We start from the raw sequence: 22,226 nt of genomic DNA on the forward strand, positions 1-22,226 counted from the left end.
CTAAGACTGCCACCGGGGGCCGGGCATGAGATCAAACGCTAATGGATCAAACGCTACCTTTCTTGAACCTTTTTCCGGGTGAAATCTAAGGGTGCATTAGTGGGCGGCGGGTGCATAACCCGCATGCCGAAGACTTTTGGAAGACTTGATGTGGCGTGCGCGAAACTTACAAACTATCCTTTTGCCATGCCTGCGTGCTACATGAGTGGTGCATGCGCCCATCGCGCCTGTTCACACCTGCGTCCAGTTGCCATCCAACCCAACGCGGTTGCATGATCGTGGCAGCGCAAATAAGCTTGACTATTCTTTTAGAAACGGCATGTGACTGGGGGAGGGCAAGCGGAATACGACGGCGTTTGGGAGGTTCTTAAGGCAAGAAATGCCAGAAACAGGTAGGGTTTACAATCTACTGTCGCTAGCATGTTTATGCCACCGTGTGCGTGTGCAGCGAGGAGCTGTCTTTTAGGCATGAAAGTTCACAGGTCCTGTCTCCCCAGCAGTTTGAACATCTCTTACCGCAATTTCATTTTTCTGTAATTCCACATTTTCGCTGAATCCGCATTACAGTTTCATAAAGTTAACCCATTGGTCTATAGAGCAGATGCACCCCACTCGACGTCCCGGGCCTTAGTTGCCATGTTAAGCAACAACTATTGATTTCCCATCCTCCTGCATGGCTCTAAAGGCTGCGGCGCGAGGCAGCACCTAATAGGAGTCAGCTGACATTTAGCGGGATTTTTTCCTTCGCGAGGGGGGTTACAGGAGAAGTATATGACCAAGGAAACGGGATAAAGGCCCTAACGACTACGAACCAAGACACCCCCCCAAAATCGCCCGAAACGCAAAGCTTACACGGACAGGGAACAGCACCGGAACTCCACTAAAAAGTAAGATGGGTAAAATGGGAGAGAAAAGCAGTAGCAGCAACCTCTCGGGACAGGACAAACAAGTCAAACTGCCGAAAACGATGTTAACCACGAAGGCGATAAAGAAGGAAAACGGACGATGTCGAAGCGCTGCTTCAGGAATAACAAAAACCACTATTAAGCCACCGAAACCCGTCATGCCGGGTTAAAAAATATAAATGAAACGGTGAGACCTCATCAAACCTGGGTGAGACGGCCCATGACAGTAAATATACTCGAAGTTCTTTCTTGCGTCCTGGTCCTGTCCGCTCCGCTAACACAAGCAAAGCAGCCAAGCAAAACCTGTTCCCAACGGAACAGAACAAACAGCACCTGCCATACCGCCTGCCGGGGCCCTCCGGCTCACACGCCCCCGAAACCCCACCAGGGTACACGGCATTTTATAAACACTTGCCTCAAATGACCAGGACCGATGGGTGCAGAGCTGGGCACATATTGCACGTGCCAACCAATTTAATCAACATAAATAACGGGCTTCTTAAGCTAGAATCTAGGACCCTGTTGGAGACTGCCGTTCGCGCGAAACCCCTCTGCCCCACTCTTCCCATGTACACACATTTAGTAGTACATCGTACCCATGTCGGGACGACCATCCAGCGCAATTACGTATGTACGTCCCAACTATGTAAAAATGCAACAGCCTTATATAAAAATGCAACAGCCTTATTAGGCCTTCCTGTTGCAATCTATTCTGACGCAAATGTATGGGCCAGGACACCAGGGCATAATGAAGCAATACGATTTGATGCAAATCACGCATCGGAATCAGGATCTATGCGTGATTCGCATACAAAGCATCCGAAGCCAAGATCCTGTATATACACGATGAATAGGTTTGCTTAATAAGCCACATGGCAGTCCCTTATGCACGAGTATAAAAGTCCTTCGCATTCGTGACACTTCACAAAGTCCTGGTTACAATTCACAATACTAGCAACGACACGCTCCGCGCATCGATCAAAAATTAATTCCAAGCCGTGTTCCGGATCCCCGCCGGATCCTCCCAAACACATACGCACGCATTCCACCTGTGTATCAGCTGGGGTTTGACCTGCTCGGGCTAGCCCGGCCCCTTGTTGGAACTCCCTGCCCTGTTGCCAGCCTTTTTGCGGGCGATGCCGCGCTTGAAGACCATCCGTACATGTGCCCGAACGTCCATCTCAGGTGGGACTAGGCTCAGCAGTGCGCTTTGCCTTGCAGCGTCCCGTGCCGTGCGCGCAATGTGCGGCCAGAGCAGGAATACGAAGTAGGCGAGCATGAGCCCAACGGAGACGACCAGAAGGATCTACAGGCAGGCCGGTCAGCAGGTAGTTAGGTGCAGGGGACCAACCCGTTTTGGTGCATTTCCGCACACATTCAAAGTAGCAGGCAGAGGAAAACTGCAAGGGTGGTTGCGTTAGGACACATGCCATGTACATGAGGGCGTGCCTACCTGTCTTCATGTGCCTTCGACGCACATGAGCACACACTTTCGTGTTATCCTGCCCACCCTCATTCCAGGCAAGCACACAAAATACATTCGGACCGATTCTCTACGGCGTGGCTCTCTAAAATTCCCCTCTCACGGTACCTATATCCCTTCGCACGTTTCCCTTAAAAAGGGTCAAGCCCGCACTTGCCGTGTGCGTTTTGAGAATATTGGTATAGTGCGTAATGGAGTAATCGACGAACAGCTGCGCCGCTTGCTGCAATCCTTCGTAAAGGTCGTTGGCACCTGAAGCGCATAGCATTAGGGCAATTTCGGATGATGAGGAGCCTAACACGATCCTGCAGGATCGCCAATAGGCTGATCCAGACATTAAAGATTACTGCGTGCAGCTGGAGCTGCACAGCAGCCTGAGGCGCACTGCGGTTGCAACCATCCACCGCAAAAACGCCCAGTGACAAAGTGCCTCACCTACGATAGATGTGTAAGCATACCTGCAACCAGCGAATACAAAATGGGCACGACACCTTGCGCGTTAGGGTTTTGCAGTAGGGTAGTAAGCACATAGTCGCATTACAGCTAGAAGCCAACACGAATGCCTGGAGCTTTTCGTTCCACCTCGCAACTTCAGTATCTTGTGCATCCTTCAAGTGGGAGTCTCCATATTCGCCTTTAGCGCACTCAGACGCCCAAGAACATGTGCAGCACCAACTGTACCAAAGCGGTGGCTGACAGTTAGTTGCGTTTTGTTGCTTTAGATACAAAGGGCAGGCGACGAGACGGTTTCTTCTCGTCTTATGTTCCACTGAAGCTCCCCATGGAGGGTGAGTGGCCGATTTCAGCCTAACCCGTTCCTCGCAGACCGTGAAATGCCCGCTGATGGCTTGATGGCGGATGTGTCGCGACACAAACGAGCCGTGACGATAGGGAACGCAACTTGACCACTATCGAGTCCACTGGACCCAATCGAAAGCTCGGGGATTTCAGATGCAGCCGCAACCGCCGCAGGCCACAACTAACCTCGAGTTGTTGTACGTCACGTCCGCGTCGTCGTCCAGCGACAACAGCCTCAATTCATACACCAGCCGCCGTACCATGGCGTCCAGCCCGTTGTGGGTAATCTGCGTATGCATGCGGAATGGCAATGTTTCTTCGTTACTGCACGTTAGGAAGTGCCTCTAGCTCTAAACCGAGTGTGGCGATCCAACAGCCCAGTAATCAAGAGATTATGTGCAGGAACAGCCTCAGTCCCTTCAGTAACAGATGCGGTATGCGTGGTCAATCCATTGTGTGCCGTAAATAACAAGATGCTAGTGCTTTCACACATCCTTTACAGGACTTGCCAGGGCGCTTTCAGTAATCTTACGTCCTTGAAACGGTTTCAAAGACCACCCATCCTCGTTTGGACGAATGCACGCAAATTGTGCGGAACGCAATAATCACCCTTTGCCAGCCATTACGAACCTCGTAGTACTCATTTCCCGGGGTGAAGCAGGTTTCCTGTTTAATGCGGAAACAGCCCTTGCTCTGGAAGAAAAGTCGCGCAAAAGAAGCCGACGCAAAGGTTGCGGCCGGCACATAGCGTCGGAACGTGCTGTTCGCCTGTTTGGGAAATAGTCCAAGGGCAGTAAACGCCACCGAATCGCTAGGATAAGGGAGCCACGGCGGTGAGGCGGGAACAAGGCCACTGCGACGATCGTGCTTGGCAACAAACGCATGTGTGAACATGCGGCTTGCCGCAAGACATCGTTACACACTATGTGGCATAAATTGTTCGGCTACGACGTTTGATAGACAAACCAATAGCCACCAAACCTGCGCATCGCATACACAGCCCAACCAGCGATGATGTAGGCGCAGTTTAAATAGCAAGGCGCGGTAGAGTAATTCAATAACTCTTACCACTCCTCGGGGGCCATTGCTGCCGTCTCCAAGTGGTTAGCTAGATAGGTTAGGTTAGATTAGGTTAGGTTAGGATGTAAGCCCATCCTTTTCGCGGAAACAATCTCAGCAAGTACTATCAAAAAAGAGCAGATCAGGCTCTGGGCGGGTCCCAACATCGTCTCGTGGTGTCAAACCGCATTATACAGGACGAAGTCCGCTCGGGATGAAGAGGGTGAATTTACAACCCATACTGCAACATCGCTTGCTACTAGCAGCAAGCCCATGCTACCATTGTGGCGACAGCTCGTCAACAAATACTCTCAACCGGCCTTACCATGGAAGAAGGAACGCCACCATACATGAGGGCGCTGTACTCGCTTTCCAAAGTGTCCAGCTCCGAGGACAGCAGCGGCCGCCAGACGTCCTTGCTGCCGCTGTCGTCCTGGCTGACGAACACCGCCCCGATGGCGCGCAGACGGGTGTAGCGATAAACGATGCGCGAGGCCAGGTTGAGGGAAGCCAGCGGCGATTGCATCTTGTTCAGCTCCACCAGTGTGACCGTGTACACCACGATAACGGCAATGCTCCATATCATAAAGGGCACCTGAAAGAGAATGCAGCACGAGTCCACCATCCAGCAGCAATCACCCATTGACACACAGATAACGCACCCAATGACATTCCTCGGACTACGCATGCAGAATACACCATATATGAAAATATGCAGAGATGATAGGGATTTTTTTTATCATTTCTCTCCCTCTCTTAGCCATAACACCGCAAACTAGCGGTTATTGCGACCGGCCGTTCGCACCCACCATGAACTTCGTGACGTTACTGTACGACGGCAGCAGCGATTTGCCGTTGACACAAAGGCGCTTGGACCCGTAGCTGGTGGACTGATCTTCGCTGCCCCGCGAGCCCTTGCGGGACATGCGAAGGCGCATGACGCGCAGGGTGCGACCCCCAATCCCACGTTCCTGAAGATCCAGAGTGCAAACCCCAAAAACGCACAGATTTGTTCCGACTTCAACTCCGCTCAACATTTCAGCTTTTGCCGCGACCGCAGGTGCTGTTTTCCAGTACATGAAACGCAGCCTTCTGTCCATAACTAAAACAGGAGAAGCCATTTTCCTTAAATGTACAAGCACTCCTTTTCAATAAGCGTCAAGTCTTGTGTGTGTATGCTAGTTTCCCCTTGGCGCTTCTGCTCTGAACTTGCCTTTCCGTTGCGCGCCTCCGCCGGCAGCGGGTCGCCGCAGGTACCGGTACAATCTTGTCCTCCATTACACGCTATGGGAACGACCTCCGCAGCTGCAGCCGTGACAGGAGGAACAGCGGCGGTGCTGGCCATAGACATGGCTGCGCCCATCGGTTGGGACTGCTTGGCAGAGCCGCCTCCGACTGCTCGCGCATTGTCATCTGATCCCGCGATGCTGCCTTCATCTTCAGTCTCATCGTCGCTGTCATGAATTATCTTCGCATGCGCACAACACAGGAAAGAGGAGCAGCAACCATGTCTGGCACCAATCCTAGATTCCTTCCGGCAGCTCGTAATGTGGACCCTTCCATACAGTATGGAAGGGTATGCAGGCGTATGCACGCAAAGCAACACACCTCGAGCACTGCATAACTACGCAGTGCTTGTTGGCATAAGCCCCCCGTTAAGCAGCACGTCTGCATGCAGGCAGTGGTACCAGTGTTTTTAATACATTCCTTTGTTAAGGAATACGTCGGGGGTTTTCGGCTCTGGGAAAAAGGACGGATTCACGTCCTCCCGCAGCATCCGTCTGTCCGCCACCTGCTTAGGCAAGTGTGCAACCCAGGCGTGCGTCCACGGACGATCGAGATCCCAAACAGCCGAGCGCGGTGGTGCACAACTCAAATCACGCCAATACCCCCTCGCGCATGTAGACTTGCGGGAGCACGAAATACGCGTAGCCAAGCTCACCAACCTTGGTATCGATAGCCGCCAGCCTGCGCAGCACGGGCTTCGGAAGTCCCACAATCGCCAGCACGCCCAGCACTCGAGCCGCCTCCAGCCGGTGCACCAGGAACAACTCGTACAACGCGCAGCAGATTTGGATAAACAGTCCCTCAACCGCCAGGAAGATCAGCATGTCTGCATTGCGGTGTGGTGCAGCAGCGGGTCGTGCGCCGTCAACAGGCACAGGCAACGATCATAATGACAGGGACGACACGCTTGACTGTGTTTTCTGGATGAGGGATAGTTAGCAAAGCCCTGGCTGTGAAGGACCGCAACACGCATAGGAGGCCCGCTGTGTTGAAACTGCCGACTGCGTCGACTTGTGACCAAGAACAAGAGCCAGCCGCGGGAGATACATACGCACCCTTCCGCAGCCCTAGGACGCCCTTCCATGCCGCCGCCACCAGATAGTCCAAGCTGCTGGCATAGACCCCGAAGAGCGACCCCAGGCCGTTCGACTGGATGAAGGAGTGGATACGGTGGAACCTGCAGGTGAAACAGGACGGGGTCAGTAGTGCCGCTAGCGCTATGGAACGTATGTAATGCTTACATTTAGTTACGGCCACAGCGTAACTACACGCGTGCGGTTCAGTAACGCCGTGGCCTGCTTTGGCTATGATACTACCATGCTTACCCAATCGGCCCGCATACTTCTACGGCTCATTCCCCTACTTGCAAACATAGACGCCGTGATTGCTAGTAAGTGAACCAGCACCACAAGAAAGGAAAAGGCAGTGCCGTACTTGAAGTTCTCTTTATAGATCGCCATCCAATACACGGCCTCCCGCGCTGCCGCGATGAACCGGTTGCCCAGCTGCCAAGCACCCGCCCGGCTCGTGACGGTTTGTGGCGGTGTCGTATCCAGGAACACTGAAAGCAAAAGGACCAACATATACAAGGGCGGCTAAATAAAGTACGGCAGCAGATGCCTTCTCTTCACATACAAGGATTGGCCACAGCTGCTCGCTGCTAGATTCAACAGCTAAATTCAAGTGCACCGTGCAGATGTCGCAGAGGCCCCCGATGTCCCTGCACACCTTGGTAATCTACGAGCGGCCGAGTCCAGATGTTGTACACGTTCCATTCCGGCTCCGATGTTTTTTTCCCATCAAAGCCCAAGTAGACGCCTTCTGCAATAGGAAGCCGCATCGCGGGCGTATCCTAATGAGCCATTAGAAAGCTTGAGACTGAACGTGTACATACGACAGAAGTACCAAAAGCTCAGGTGCAAGCGGCGCAACCCCAGCCTCTTTCCATTTGCGGTTTGCTAACGCCCTTGGAAAGCTCACGGTGGTATTGCTCCATCAGCAGCGCATTTGTCTGAAGCTTGTTGAGGGACGTTTGGAGGGAGTACGCGCATCCCGCCACTCTCTCCGTAACGTTGGCGCGTTCGCAAAAGGTGCCCAGGACAGTGCGCACCACGATCAGCTGCGACCTGCAATACAATTACCAGCAGTACACAACACGACTGCGGTCATTATTGGCGGCACGACCAGTGTCAAAAAAGGAACCGATTTCTGCACGTATTTCTGCCCGCGTAAGAGAAACAAGAAGTCCAATGGGATGGTGCGATTGGCGGCGACGCATATGCTATCAATCCTATCACTTACCGATCCATCGCCAGAGCCTGGCCGTGCACCGCGTATATGCCCCTGCAGGGTCGGCACAGCGCTAAGTTCTGCAATTACTGGCTATAATCCTCCTGCAGGTACGCATGGCTTCGTGCAAGCATAGAATAGGCAAAGCGGTTTTAAAACGAAGGCGAGCACGCATCGTACCACACGCAGTAACAACGCATTGTTGTCCGTTCGGTTCGAACCACTGCTGATGAAGTGTAACTCCTGGGTGTCAGTTGTACCCGGTTAACGCAGGACAGCGCCCTGCGTTACCGCCACCTTAGTAACCGTCGACCACCCAGCGGTCTTTTGGTATATTAGTCTCTACTGCAGTGCACGGCCAGCTGGCCCGATGGCTCTACTCTTCGGGAGTCTGGAGCCCACTGTAACAACCACACACACCCAGCGATCAAAGCAGGCAACTGACGTGCGTCCACCGCGTAAATCAATGAGAGGGTTGAAGAACAGGCTATTCGCTACGCACTATAACTTCGTTATGGCGGAGCCTATCTTTTTAGCTATTTTTGTGTAAATTGTGTAACATGTTAGTTATTTTTATACATACTTACTACATTTTTGTTTAAAAAGTCAATTTATTTTGTGTGAAACAAATAGCATAGCACCTTTACCATCTACTGGACGCGCTAAAGCATCAACAACACGACCTAAATATGCTTCACCTACTGGAATTTCAGCAATTTTACCTGTACAACGAACGCAGCTACCTTCTGTAATTTTTAAGACACTTAAAATTGCATCACACTACATTCTATATAAAAAAATGTTTTTCAAAAAATCATTTAAAAAGTAAAAAAAGCGCCGCATCTCTAATACTCTTAAAAATTAAGCGATATCCCTCAAGGAAACTAGGCTTACTTCATGGGCTCCGCCCTAAAAACATGCTTATTAAAGTCTAGAAAGGTCAAACCCGAAAGACAACCCGATAAGCCAACGGTCCTAAACTTAGCAAAGCTACTTAGGCAGAGTCAACAATTCGGCCTAATACTCACGTGTACTGCTTCCGGATCTCCATGGATATTGTGACGTAACCGAATAGGTGCGCCACGAACATGATGATAATGAGGATGTAGCTGCGCAGCTTCAGGCGGTCAATATGCGCCATGAGGGCTGGCCCCAGCATCACCTTATTCAGGGCCTTGAGCAGCCGGCCTCGCCGGGCGTCAATTACCACCTCGGACACCGAAGTGGCATCTGTCGTACCTGCAGCCACATACAATGTAACATGCAGACAGGCAAGCACACGGCGTGACAGAAAGTCAGGACCAGGACAGCATGCTTTCCAAGCATCTCCCACCTATTGTGCTGAATATGCTTCGAAATGTTGACAACGGGCGACTGCAAGGGAGGAAACAACCGCACTACGGCGATAATATGCCACGGATTGTCCTGCGAAAGAAACGTAGGCTTGGACAACCTTAATTCATCAACACGGCACCCACAAACCCCAGTCCATGAACCTAGACACACAGACACACACACGTCTTCCTTCGCCTGAGCTGAATGATACAATCCAGGCAAGTTTACACAGTGCAGGTACGCAGCGCCCACAGGTGGCACCATCCGTGACCCACCTGAAACAGCGCTTGCCACCTGGCTTCCATCATCCACACTCGAACCGTCCGCGGTACTTCCCTTGTCGCTCTTTGCAGCCTCCTCTTCCTCGTTTTCCTGGCGGCCCTTGTTCACCACCGTCACGATTTTCGCCTCCGCGCCACTCCGCGCTTCCTGTAAACACGCACCCCCGCCAGCCGGCAAAGGACCCGTGACCGCAAAACTGAGCACCCGGTTGACTGCGCGATGCTGCCGCTCCTGCACGTCCAGCAGGCCGGATGGGCTTCCCCGCAGCTGGGGTATGGCGATTAGGTTATCATCATTGGCGCCACTCAACCTGCACTCCGCACCAAGGGCCAAAGGCGCCTCTGGCGCCGAAGGCAGACGACTCGTAGCTCTCGGCACCATTGCTTGCGACGCCAGTAATGGCAGAGCCAAAAGACTGCTCTCCTCACGTGAGACTGCCACAGCGGCAGAAGAAGACGCTGCTGCAGCTCCCCTGTCCGCCGCCTGCAGGTTCTGGCTTCGCTTTCGACGTTGCCGTTGCGCCTGCACTTCTAACTGCCCACTCCCTTGGTGTGTAATAGATCGCACCCACTGCATCACGAACTCTGACTTGGACGTGGCCTGGCGATGAATACAGGTCGCCTGCGCCATGAGCCCGCCGGAGCTGCTGCCGTCGTTCTCGTCGTCCACCCCGCCGCCAAGTTCATCGTCATCGCCGCTGGATTCCATTTTCTCGTCGAACTCCGAGCGGCCCTCCCCCTCGACGGCTCCACCCATCTCCTGACGGCTGCATATGTGTTCCGTGTTGTGGCCATCCTCGCCACCTGTCAGCGCTAACCGCGGCTTGAGAGGCGGCTGCGACGCACTTGTCAAGACGCCGAAGCTCCGCGATCGCAGTGCAGGTGGAATTGCTGAAGTAGACCGGGCCTGCCCGCTAACACGCGACAACACGTCGTCGTCTACATGGAGAGCAGAGCTTGTGTAGCTGCCGGCACCGCCATTACAGCTGTCCTCGAGCCTCAGTACACGCATGAGGTTGGCGTGCGCGCCCGCGAAGGTGGTGTCGGGGTGCATGGTGAGCGTGACTTTTGGCCTTGCCCCAGGCCCAAGGGTTCGCACTCCTTGCACCATCAGCCGCATAGTACCCGAGTCCGGATGCGGCCCGATGAAGGCCATCACGGGACTGATGCTGCCGCGGTCGGTGGTGGCCTTCAGCGCGCTCTTTTTGTGGTGACCATGACCCGGCTGACGTGTGGCAGCCACCAGCTTATCCCAGGACGCGGAGTGCGGAATGTTCAAAAACCTGTCACGCAAAGGCAGACGTGGTAAGCAGCAGTCATGTGGTGGATACGCACGGCGTGATGTTGCGATTGTTATTGGGATGAAGTGTATGTTTATTGGGATAAAGTCTGGTGTCGACAGGCTAGCCAGCTAGCTCCAGCTAGCATGGAGAAGCACAAAGCGGTATCGTTGAGTCTATCATGGAGCGCAGGGAAGCCGACTAGTGTATCGCAATGCTTCCTCCCCTACATAAAGCATACTCTAGAAAGGCACAGGTGTTCACCAGCCACACAAACGCAGCACGAATTCCAGGCCTACAGATACCCATCAATCCAAACATGAAACATATTAGCAGCAGCACACTTACTGGCTTAGCGGCCTGCGTAGCATCGCGAACGTCGGCAACCCTGTGATCAGGCCCGCGAGTGGACTCGCACGCCGGATGATCAATTCGTCGTCCAGTTCAAGCACCCCGCTCAGCAAATCGCGCCGCCACAGGGTCACCTGGATTCGGACGCCCGATTCGCCGTTCACCTCGGCCCCGCCACCTTCGGCTTCCTCGTCCAGCTCGACCTGAAGTCCAAGTAAGCCAAAACAGTCGGTACACATGCAGGTGGGAAATAACAAAAGACCTTTCAACGCAAGCCTATGCGCCAACAGGCAAGGCAGCTAGGGAATTGTGATGTCTAGACGCACGGCACGCTGGAATGGGCATATGCCGTTTGCTTAGCCAGCAGACAAATTAGTCATGTCAAAACGCCACACGCCAAATGAGCGCCACGTGGGCCGCTCTGCCCGTTTCGCACGAGCGTGACACCGCATAGCCAGTATGCTATGATCAAACGTGCACCTGGAGGCACGCGGATCGGGATATCCGCCGTGGCTCGTTGCCCATGGCGCCAATGGCCGACGGCAGCCGCGCGTCTCCCTCGACCACCGGCTCACGTACCCGTACCCGCCAGGAGGTACCTACATGCATTCATACATAAAATATGCATGCCAACACTTCAGGAAATTTGGTTCGTTATTGCGAAATCTGCCGAGGTACGCCGCATATGGAGCCTGCTTTTCCTACGTCTCGACTACGTTAGGTCCCAGTAGTGGCCATCTTTTCTTTTAATTTCTTTTCCTCCTACCTTCCTTGATGTACTGATCGGTACGAAGCACCTTTCCGCAGCCAGTAGGGAGACCCGGCAGGATCGGATTCACGCACTCATTCTGACAAACGAATGATTATTGCCAACGGAGGAAACGGAGGTGCACGAACGCCATACGCTCTTAGCCTACCCGGCATTTCCTGCTCCTTTCCCAGCAGCGCCAGCAGTATCATTTGCATCTGGGTCTCCCCGCTGCGTCGGTGCCAATCGGCGAAAATGTCGATCGACTCCGCCAGGTTGGTACCCACCAGTGCCAGCGCCGGAAACTCGAACACAGCGGATTCCAGTGGGGACACCATCATCACCTTGCCGGTGAAGTCCACAGTTAGCACCAGCCGCTTTTCACGAACCATCTCATCTTGTGTAACCTTCTTTACCTTAAACACGACGGAGGAGAGTTTAGGATAGAAGTGATCATCATCTCGCATCAGAAGAAAGGACATCTTGGGAAGAGGGTAGGATGTTTCCAATATCTTGGTACCCAGGCTTACTGCACGCATTCCCAGCCCGGCTCCGGCCGCGCAGCTGCGCGACACACGCGAAATGGCGGCAAATAAACCCTGATGCGCGTGCCTTCTGCTGAACAGATTCCAAACTCCGAAACCGTAACTGCGTGCCTATGTGCGTGCATGTGTACAGGCGTTGATTGCTCACCTTGACGATGTAAAGAGGGACACCGCCAGATGGCCCCCCACTGTCGGATTCCGCAGTACGTATCTCGAGCCGCACAGGTACATGTACACCTGCCTCAGATAAAAGGTGCACCACAGCCCCTGTACGGCAACTACCCGGTCGAGAAGTGTGTGGACAGTCCTGTATGAAGACGCGGTACATATACACACGCTTGCATTGATGGTAAACGCCGTAGGAATAACAGTGTAGCGAGATCACGTCACCAGGTTTACAATAGCACAAGAACATGTACGTATGTAGCTTCTGCAAAGTGTAGCAGCGCATGGAATGCAACAGATGCAACCCGCGAAATAAACAACAGTCGAGGAAGGGGTCCCTATACAACATACGCGTGAACGAGCGGCAACTTGAATACGCGCCAAGACAGAACTTTCCTGGAAAGGAGAGGAGTCATCCATTCACTCATGCCCTCGCGCTGCGCGAACCTACCCTCAGCCATTTCGCGTGGAGGGCGTTGTACGGCGGCGGTAGCAGCTGGTCCAGCCTCATGGAGGCCAGCTTGCGCATCGAGTAGCCCAGCAGCAGCGCCACCTCGCACGACGCAAACTTGACTCGCATGTGCGTGTCCACAGCCAGCATGCTGCCGTCCAGCCCATCAGTGCGTCGGCAGTGAAGAACCAGGATGCGCTGAGCGTCGCTGCCTGCACGCGACACGTCATGCAGGTGCGGTCATATTCCAGTGCGAGTATACAAACGTCAATCGTCCTATTTACCATCACAGTCGTTCACCTGCATGGCGCAACACAAGTGCCAGCCAGACCTCGAGTCCATTTTCTTTTTAACAGTTAAGGTCGCATTTCAATGCGTAAGCCCGCAGTACGCAGAAAGCTTTCGAGAGGCAGATCAGCTTAACTTACTATTGGTACCTTCTGCAACGCTGACCATTTCTGCGACTGTGTGACAGCAAGCTAGGACGTCGGCCATGCGTTGCTAAAGCAATGGACGTACCCGCCATGCGAACCTCCACGCGGAACAACACAGGTTCTAGGAATCGGTGGTGAAAGATCAGCTCCGTCGTGATATCACCAGACTCGAGCTCCTGTGCGGTAGCGGCCTGGCAGCGGGCTAGAAGCGCCGTGACGGCCTGGGGCTCCACAACGAATGTCGCCACTGTATGTCCCACCTGCGGAACAACAACAGGGTTTACATACACGCATCATGTCATCAGACCCGCGGCCTTGCAACGATGAGAACCCACGTTGCAGACAACAGGAAATTGTTCATAACTTCGTTGGGTTGTCTACATAGGCTGATCTAGTGTGCGATGTGTTTTGGCGGAGCTAATAAGCGAAACACAGTGGTGAAATCCAAGGCTTGTTGGTGCAGGAAACGACAGGGAACCCACCACGTCTCCCTCAACCATGCCGATGGCCGAAGAAAACTGCTGGTCGGCGCACAGGAAGACGCCGTTTGGAGAAATCCAGGCCCTCATGTTCAGCAAGCTCGCCGGCAGGGGCCGGATAACACCTAGGAAGATGCTGCTCGCAGGCCAAATTACATGGGACAAGATAGAGGGATCGCATCAATACATTCAACAGGTTAAAACAATTGCAAGTCTGAGGCTTGCTTGCATTTGCAAGGTCGTCGATTGAACTCAAGAAAGCAGAGAGGCAAAAGGGTTGCGGAACGAAACTTCCCAATTGGGCCTGAACGAAGGAAGGTGTGCTATATGCGACGTTCCCGCGAGACAGCATGGCTATTGCCTTTTACCCGGGTCCTATCACGCGGAATGCCCAACCATACCTTCCAGCTCACATCCTGACCGCCCCGAACATCCAGTCGAGCCCGTTCCATAAAGCAACATAACAGGCACTGTTAACCCGTGCTAAAAACCGGAACCTTGGATACGCACCTGTCAGAACCGACACCACTCAGCCTAGTGACGCACAATGAGGTTGGAAAGACGTAGCGATCCTGCGAGCATGCAAAGCGCACGTCCCGTCACTAACTCTTACCGGCGTACAGTGGTCGTACATGGGTCGCCACACACAAAAGTGCCAACAGCTTGGTGCGCAAACTCCCGCCATGCCAATTTATTTGCACTATCCATTCGCACATGAACACGCGCGCCTACTCAGCAGGTAGACGAACAGTGAAGCGGTGCTAGAGGAAATACTGGCAGACGCTGCCAGCAGACGGGCCAGATGGATTCACCTTGTGCAGCGCCACCATCTCACGGACAGTATCCAGGATATGCGGCTCGCCCGTACTGGTGCACCGCTGTACGTAGCCCGCGTGGCGCTGGCTGAACGGCTGCGGCATCAGCAGGCTCACATTGGCCCCTTCCAACTCCACTTTGGAGTAGCCAAAAACCCTCTGGACCGCCTGTAACTCATTTAGAAAGGAAAGCATCAGGTACGTGCGGCCATTACTACGCCAAGAGGACGACTGCCTTGTCATAGTCCACCTGTAGCAGCCGGTACACAGTACGGTGCTATACATACGCACAGAGTGCGACCACCAGCAACTCGAGAGACCTTTTCAGCGGTCAGCTGCTACATTTGGTATCGAGACCTCGTGAAAATTCACGATCCTGAAGTCGTCGGTTCAAACCCCACCAATCACGCTTGAGTGGAAATCGGGTCTGGCGACTCAGAGAGCGAATATCGCACAAATTATAAAAGTAGCTGAACCGACTGGACTGTCTCTGTGCCTGAAAAACCTGAAGACGGCTAGGCGCATGTGAGCCGGCACATGACGTGACGTGGAGTAAGTACCCACTGCCCGAGGGTAGGCGAAGGTAGGCACAGGCTGGCGGTATACGAGGCTCTAAGGGCCCGGGACGGTTCCCTTCAAAGGGGGGGGAATGTAGCAGCCGGTACACAGTACGGTGCTATAAATACGCACAGAGTGCGACCGCCAGCAACTCGAGAGACCTTTTCAGCGGTCAGCTGCTACACCACCCCACCTAACGCCACGGGTTGCTAAAGATGTGCTACGCAAGCAATGAGATTTCAGGCATGCTGGCTACGGAAAGTCAAAAGGTATGCGACCCGCTCTAACAATTTGCTGGCGCAATATGCCTCTTATCTTTCCAATTCACAAAGACTGCGCCGCAGGGCCAGCACACCATCAAGTAAGCACAGCGCCACGCATGCATAGACCGCACCTGGCTGACCATCATGATGGTGCCCTCCGCGTCAATCACCACCACTGCGTCATCCTCCAATGACATGGACGTCAGAAAGTCGGGTTTGCGTCTGTCCTGGCCGCAATGCACAGTGCCGCCGAAGTCCAGAGAGAGCAGCGCGTTGCTGGATCCAACACGGTTTGCCCCGGCATAGGCGCGCGCCGCAGCAACCTGGTCGTGCCGCACGTCCTCCAGGAACTTCCCGTAGCAGCGCAACAGTTTGCCATTGGTGGGATAGCGCTCCAAAACCCTGGAAGGGGCCATTGTCAAGGGGGGTCGACAGAGAGCCGAGCGAGCAAGCATTTAATCATTAAAATATCCTAATGCAGTGAACTTGGGCTCCCAGAGCGCCCGGCTGGTGCACTCTCTATACGCCTGCTTGGCAACAGTGCCCCTTCTGCTGGGCTCATATTCCAATGGTCAATCTAAGCGACACGTTTAGGAAAAGCTGTACAACCTCCCATCACCATACTGTGTCCCGCCTGCCGTACATACTCCCTTGTCCCCCGGGCCGCATGTCCCAATTAGGTTCCCAGCAGTCCCAAAATGATACACTTGCTATAGGATAGGAAGGGGAGGGCGATAAACACACCTCCTGTAAACTTGGTCGGCCCTCGTACTCGCAGCCTCCAGAGCTCTCATGGCCTCATCGATCTGTGCTACCCGCAGCGTGTCCCGCATGCACATCTGCCACAGCTCGCTCTGCTGCAGCAACACGTCTTTGTGCACGCGCAACACCGCCCTGGTTAAAGACAGCATGAAGCGACAGTCAGCAAGCGCGTAACTGTGCATCTATGTGCAACTGTCTAATTGCAATCTCTGCTGCTAGACCCCTGCATCCATCAAGTCGTCCCCTGCATCCTGCGTGAGCTTTCGTCCTCCATAGACGCAGGTGCTATACCGCACTTGCAGCACATAGTGCCCGTGTTAGCTTGCCAAGCCATGCACGCAGGTATGACGACACTTGCCTGTTGTGAACCTATTTCCCGCTTTACAACCTTAGCGCATAACAGCAACGGGTAACTCGAAGAGTACTACCTGAGGTTCCTTTTGAACTCCATGTACGCCTGCAGGTCCATCCCCTCCTCTTGGCTGTCCTTGAGTCGCTTGCTGGCTTCATTGGTGCAGAAAACCTGCACCGGAAGTGCGTCGTAATAATTATGTACGCGCGTCACGATACATAGTGCGTACGAGATTCAGCAACACCGAATATACATGCTTAACGTGCAAGGGCGTGCACGGCGCCCTTTTCGCGCGCAGGAGGATTTCAGCAGGGAGTAATAAGTGCCCATAAATGCAGCAGCCAGGAGGCTGCAGGCAGAGTGAGCACGTTAGATAGACCTGAGAACACTCCGACGTCGGGGTCCTTGAATAAACGGTCGCTGCCGGGTTTCGACGGGGCTGCGAACTGGGTCAGCACTTAGACGGCTGACTGGTGAGCACTAGGGTAGATGATGCTGGCGCTCGGCCTGGTAGGGAAACTCCCAGGTAGACATGAGACGTGTTGGTGGCTAACCGTGGGTGGAAAGCCACACTTTGGAAAACGTTCTACAAGAGAAATGTGGCATACGGTTTAAGAGCGGTTTCTAATCCGTGAAACGGAGGACCGGGGATTACTTCAACACGTCTGCACAGCTGCTTGGAGTGTCAGGTGTCACACAAAGCCCGTAGTCGACCCAAAAACATCTGTTTGGAGGTTGTGATAGGCTCGCTCCTTCTAACATGAGCACATTTTGTTGGCCGAGGGACCAGGAGGGTCTATCAAGCAGGCTGTTTGGAATGATAGACCTGCGAAGGGGTTCAACGAGCAAAGATGTAGGGGTCCAACGCGCGAGTGCATCAGGAGGCCTTTTCAGCAGCCAGCTATTATAAACTGCGTGCAAGCAGCTGGAAGGTAGGCAGCAGATATCTCCGACCGAAAGAACGCGAGGTCCTAAGCTCCATCCGTTCGAGGAGATCTATTAGGTGGCTAGAGGACACCTGTGGCTTTATGCTCACATCGCACCACTGTACAGAGGCTTAGACGGAACAATGAAGGCACGTAGCCTTGTCTGTTTAATCGTCTATAGGTCACACCCTAGTTGTGAAGTAGAATGGACGGTCTCTATCTTGTATAGCTAGTAGAAGGAGGTGAACCTCGCTCCCTACCTGCAAACCCTGCAAACCGAACCACCAAACTTCGCAATAGCCCTGCTGCGCTGCGGGCTGCGCAGCTGTATGCTACCGCATAATTATTATAACTTGCTCCGGAGACTGCCGTCCTTTGCTCCTGGCGGCAGAATTAAAGGCTATTTTTACGCAACGGTGTTTATTGCCGCCGTTATGAACAAAATTTCACATGATACTGTTAGCAAATGCCCTACCTGGTACCGCTCCACCACGTTCGGCATCTGCTTGCCGACCAGCTGCAGCTGTGTCCTCGCGGAAGGGCCGTCCTTGCGCACCTCAAGCATGTAGTTAGCATACCTGGGCAGGTAGGCCGGTGAGTGTGTATAGTAGCGCCGAGGACAACAAAAACACAGTGGAGTACCAGATAGATGATATGTGTGGTGCATCGTAGGGTGCATCATCGTCTGGTGCATCGCACGTAAAATTCGAGTGACTCTTGGGAACTCTTTCTAGGCGCTTCTATTTAGGGTAGCCAAGCAGCTCGCAGCAAGAGGCCGGGCAAGCCTAAGCCACACCGCATTGAGCAATCAAACTCCGCATTTCATCAAACAGAAACCGCCAGCCACGTGAGGTGATTAAAATGGTCGGCGTCTTGCAATTAAAACCATATGCACGTGTTCGTAGGTAGGCTCGCGTCCCCTGATCGTGCGATGGGCTTGCTCCGCAAGCTACTGAGCAGGGCAAGAAGGCCGGGCTCTCCCTTCCGCTCGCTTCGCTTACAGGATGAGGAGGTGCGGCGCATTGGGGAAGGTCTGCAGGCCGGCCTTGATGATGGTTCCCCCCAGTGCGGCCGCATCTTCCTCTACCAGCCCTTCGGTGTCAAACTTGCGCATCACGCGAGCCAGCCGCTCCACCTCGTACACCGACTCAAATTTGTGGACCTTGGACAGCTTGATACCCAACTCAAGGTTTCGAAACTTACGCGCCGGGCGCATCGCCCACCATACGTACATGCTGGTAATCGCCATTCCACCCGCGACGGCAGGAAACATGCCATAAAGGACAATCTATCAGGAGGTGCAAAATGGGTACGTAAGAGTCGGGAGCGAGATTAAGTTACTAGTAATAAAACGAAGAGCCACAGACCTATATTTCACATTTTTCCAGTAGAGCTAGGTCAACGCGTCCGATCAGGGATACTGAGCTTAAAAATACGCATGGCTGCATTAACTCGGCTTCAGGGCGCAGTGCGCAAAATTAATGTAGGCGCACACTTACGGACGCATCTGCAAGGAAGACTATCTGCCGCTAATCACGACGTGTCCAGTGCAGCTGCATTTCGCTCAGCAGACCGCCGCGCGCAGCCTTGTGGCAGGACGTGGTAGATGCTTTTCGGTTCATCCGGGCGCCCAATTATAAGCAAACGGCGAACCCCCAATCTACACAGCAAACTCGCCTGCGTCATTGCCCGGTAGTGCGCATCTGAGTGCTCCTTGCCGAATGTGACAACAACCAAGATGACGCACGGGTAAAGGATGCCGCACCACAGGCCAGTCCACACCACATTGGTGAAGTTGAAGTAGAATGGCAGCTACGTGCATGGGGGAGAAAACATTCTGTAACTGGCAGTTAAGGGATGCGCATAGCACCATGCAAATCAAACTTGGCAATTATAAATATAGCGTTCGCTCGCAGCAGCGCTAGCTGCGGACGTGGCGGACGGGACGCCATCCCAGCAGAAAACACGTCCAATCTCACTTGCACATGGAGAAGTAACAATAATGGTCGTCAAAACTGACCAGCAGCTGCGTGCCAAGCTGACCGAAAACAACAATAAATTACGGTGGTCACCTATTCGTTCACAGGGACGGACGACACAAGGATGTATCCGGTTGGTGAGCTGGCATAACATAATGCAGCCTACTTGCATGCATGCATTGCGAAGGTGAAAGCAGCAGCTTACCGCACGCAAATTCCAGAATACAATAAGAGTGACGGACGCAACCATGCCGATGACCTGGACCTTCGTGTTACTGTCAAGACAGTTGGCGAATGTTATGAAAACCGCCTTCGCGAAGAGGATCTTCAGGCGCGCATAAGCCGCCGGGGAGGCCAGGACAGCACGCGACACGGGGTCCAAGTCGCACGATGCTACCACCACCAGCGCAGTGACAAAGAGAAACAATATCCCCCCCGAGAGCGCCACCAGCATGTGCAGCAGGTGAGGCATCTTCAAACACTCTGCGTGCGGTATTCAGCCAAGCAGGAGTAATTGCATGGTGCTTGTGTGATGCACGCATGCATCAAGCATGCGCGTGCTTGCTTCCACAGGTCCGACGAATGGAGAGCGTCGCAGCAAGCGCAGCAGCGAGCGAGGAAAGTATGATAGATCTTCAGCACTATGCAGTTCATCCACCCTGAGCGACCTGTGCAGACGCCTGGCAATCCGGTACATGGCAGTTAGCATGCAGGTGGACATGATGTCGGGGTCAACATACAAGTTCACTTGCTGGTGCACTCGCCCACAACAATAATGCAGCAGGCGGCGGTAGCTACGTAGCTAGCTGTGCTTACCAATGCCGTGGAAATACATGTGGGTTCTTGTGCCAAAGAAGTCGCAATCAAGAGCGAACGTGAAATAATCTGCGGAATAATTTGATTTGGAAGCATCGACGACATGTTGGAGTTTGCTCGGCAGAGTTGGGGCACCTGTGGGAATAGTTATCTTTTGCTTGGGAAGATATGCATATTCCAGACCAAATAAGAGTTCTCTCTCTTTATTGAACCGTCAGCTCGGTCATTTTATTTTAGTGGAATAGGGCTGACTGACGTCACATCGATTCTGCATGCTGCTCTCTGAAGACTTCGCATACCGAATGCACGGAATGGTTTAGATAGGCGATCCTCCTGTCGGCCGATATGGTCGGTCAATCTCGCTGTCTAGCATGCATTGACGCCAATGGTGAACACAGATGCCACGTCACATACCTTGGTATTGTGTGCACATGCACACGCAGATACCCACCAAAAAAGGCCACGTAGCACATGACGAAGAAGATATCATACACGACGTGGAGGCCGAGCGCTGCCAGTCTTAAAACCTTTGACTGCTCCTGCTTACGCATGACCAACGTAAGCCAAGCTAGGCCAAGGACTGACAGGAGTACGGCAACAGCCATGACGTACAAGATGATTACTGCATTGCCAGGAATTGCAGGGACGTGCCATACTCATAATTTGCCATTTGCCAGGTGAAATGAGGGCATGATGAACGCAATATGGTGCGCGTTATAAACATTCGCGTTACTGCTGTCGGTTTGTTTTGGCTACTTGCTTTTTCCAACAAAAACATGGCAAACACTAACCCAACCCAACGGGCCGTTAGTGCACATCGTTGCCCGTTATTGATATCTTTGCGCAAACGTGTACATGCAATCAACTCCTGGCGACTCACTATATGTTCTATAGCCGTACAGGTGCATGATTGGCGACCGCCACACCGTCCAGCGGACCACTTGCCACAGGGGGCTGGATGTGTCGATACGCCACGTCTTAAACGTGGGGTTGAATGCCACGACGAAATTCATCTGGAAATTTTGAAAGTTGGATGAAGAAAAAGGCGGCCGGCTCAAGCGCTTTCTATCTAGCGCAATGCTGCCCGGGGGGAACAACGGCAAGGCGCCCGAGTAAACACCTCCGCATCAATGACCAATTTGAATGTGGGCCTAACAATAAGATTGAACACTAAGATTTCTTTCATGTTCCGGCAAGGGCGGTACGACATGCTTTCTAGCCTGGGTTAAAGCTGCGGCCCGGACGCGGTGGGCCAGGACGGAGCCCCTAGCGCAAAACACAACCCAGAGGAAATCCCCCTTGTCCCGACAACCTTCGCCAAGTAAGCGGCACTAGATATAGGCACTCACCAGGAACTCGAGAACGATCTTTAGGAATGCATACTTCCAGTGAGCCAGGGCCGTCTGGCGAACAAGCGTATACATACCTGCGCCACGCAATAAATCATCAGACTAATATATCGATCTGAATGTCACGGAAGGTTGGTATGACTACTCCCGCGTCAGCAGCCGTAGATAGATCATCGACACCACCTACAAGCGAAAACGCCATCCTGAAAATTTCGTTTCTGTCCAAGTACATCTGCTTCTTTTACGTTCTTATCTTGAACTCCACGCGTCCTGTTGGTTTCGGCAGGGCCTTGATCAGCATTTACCAGCAGCCATTCAATTGCCACGAAACGGGCACGTCCCACCTCCTCTTTAAAAACTTTGCGTCTGCTCGCTGTGAAGATGTTTCGCTTACTCCGCTTGCGCCACTGTTGCCGCTCCGTTGGCTACTTGCGTCACCGTCATGTTCCGCTGGCATCGTTGCCTTGCGTCCAAATTTCCTTTCAAGACAACGTAATTAAAAAAATCAACGGAATC

General features: G+C 53.3%; 1 protein-coding gene across 1 annotated transcript; it reads right to left on the bottom strand.

Annotated features, from left to right (window-relative positions):
* Window positions 1-1,986: 1,986 nt before the first annotated feature.
* On the bottom strand, window positions 1,987-21,785 carry VOLCADRAFT_91579 (uncharacterized protein; the record flags this gene model as incomplete). The annotated part of the gene is made up of 35 exons (XM_002951060.1): window positions 1,987-2,211; window positions 2,492-2,640; window positions 2,824-2,846; window positions 3,373-3,473; window positions 3,817-3,954; window positions 4,571-4,840; window positions 5,055-5,216; window positions 5,854-5,913; window positions 6,192-6,358; window positions 6,588-6,709; window positions 6,967-7,093; window positions 7,261-7,353; window positions 7,513-7,658; window positions 7,834-7,875; window positions 8,850-9,060; window positions 9,432-10,720; window positions 11,066-11,271; window positions 11,549-11,667; window positions 11,986-12,472; window positions 12,510-12,668; window positions 12,978-13,189; window positions 13,497-13,671; window positions 13,894-14,026; window positions 14,401-14,462; window positions 14,703-14,873; window positions 15,658-15,928; window positions 16,271-16,420; window positions 16,717-16,811; window positions 18,042-18,144; window positions 18,568-18,854; window positions 19,220-19,378; window positions 19,751-20,028; window positions 20,813-20,941; window positions 21,242-21,374; window positions 21,711-21,785. 35 exons carry the CDS (start codon window positions 21,783-21,785, stop codon window positions 1,987-1,989), a joined length of 6,729 nt encoding a protein of 2,242 aa, XP_002951106.1.
* Between the last annotated feature and the right edge of the window lie 441 nt (window positions 21,786-22,226).

Source organism: Volvox carteri (genome assembly GCF_000143455.1).
Source record: "Volvox carteri f. nagariensis unplaced genomic scaffold VOLCAscaffold_21, whole genome shotgun sequence".
Lineage (NCBI taxonomy): Eukaryota > Viridiplantae > Chlorophyta > Chlorophyceae > Chlamydomonadales > Volvocaceae > Volvox > Volvox carteri.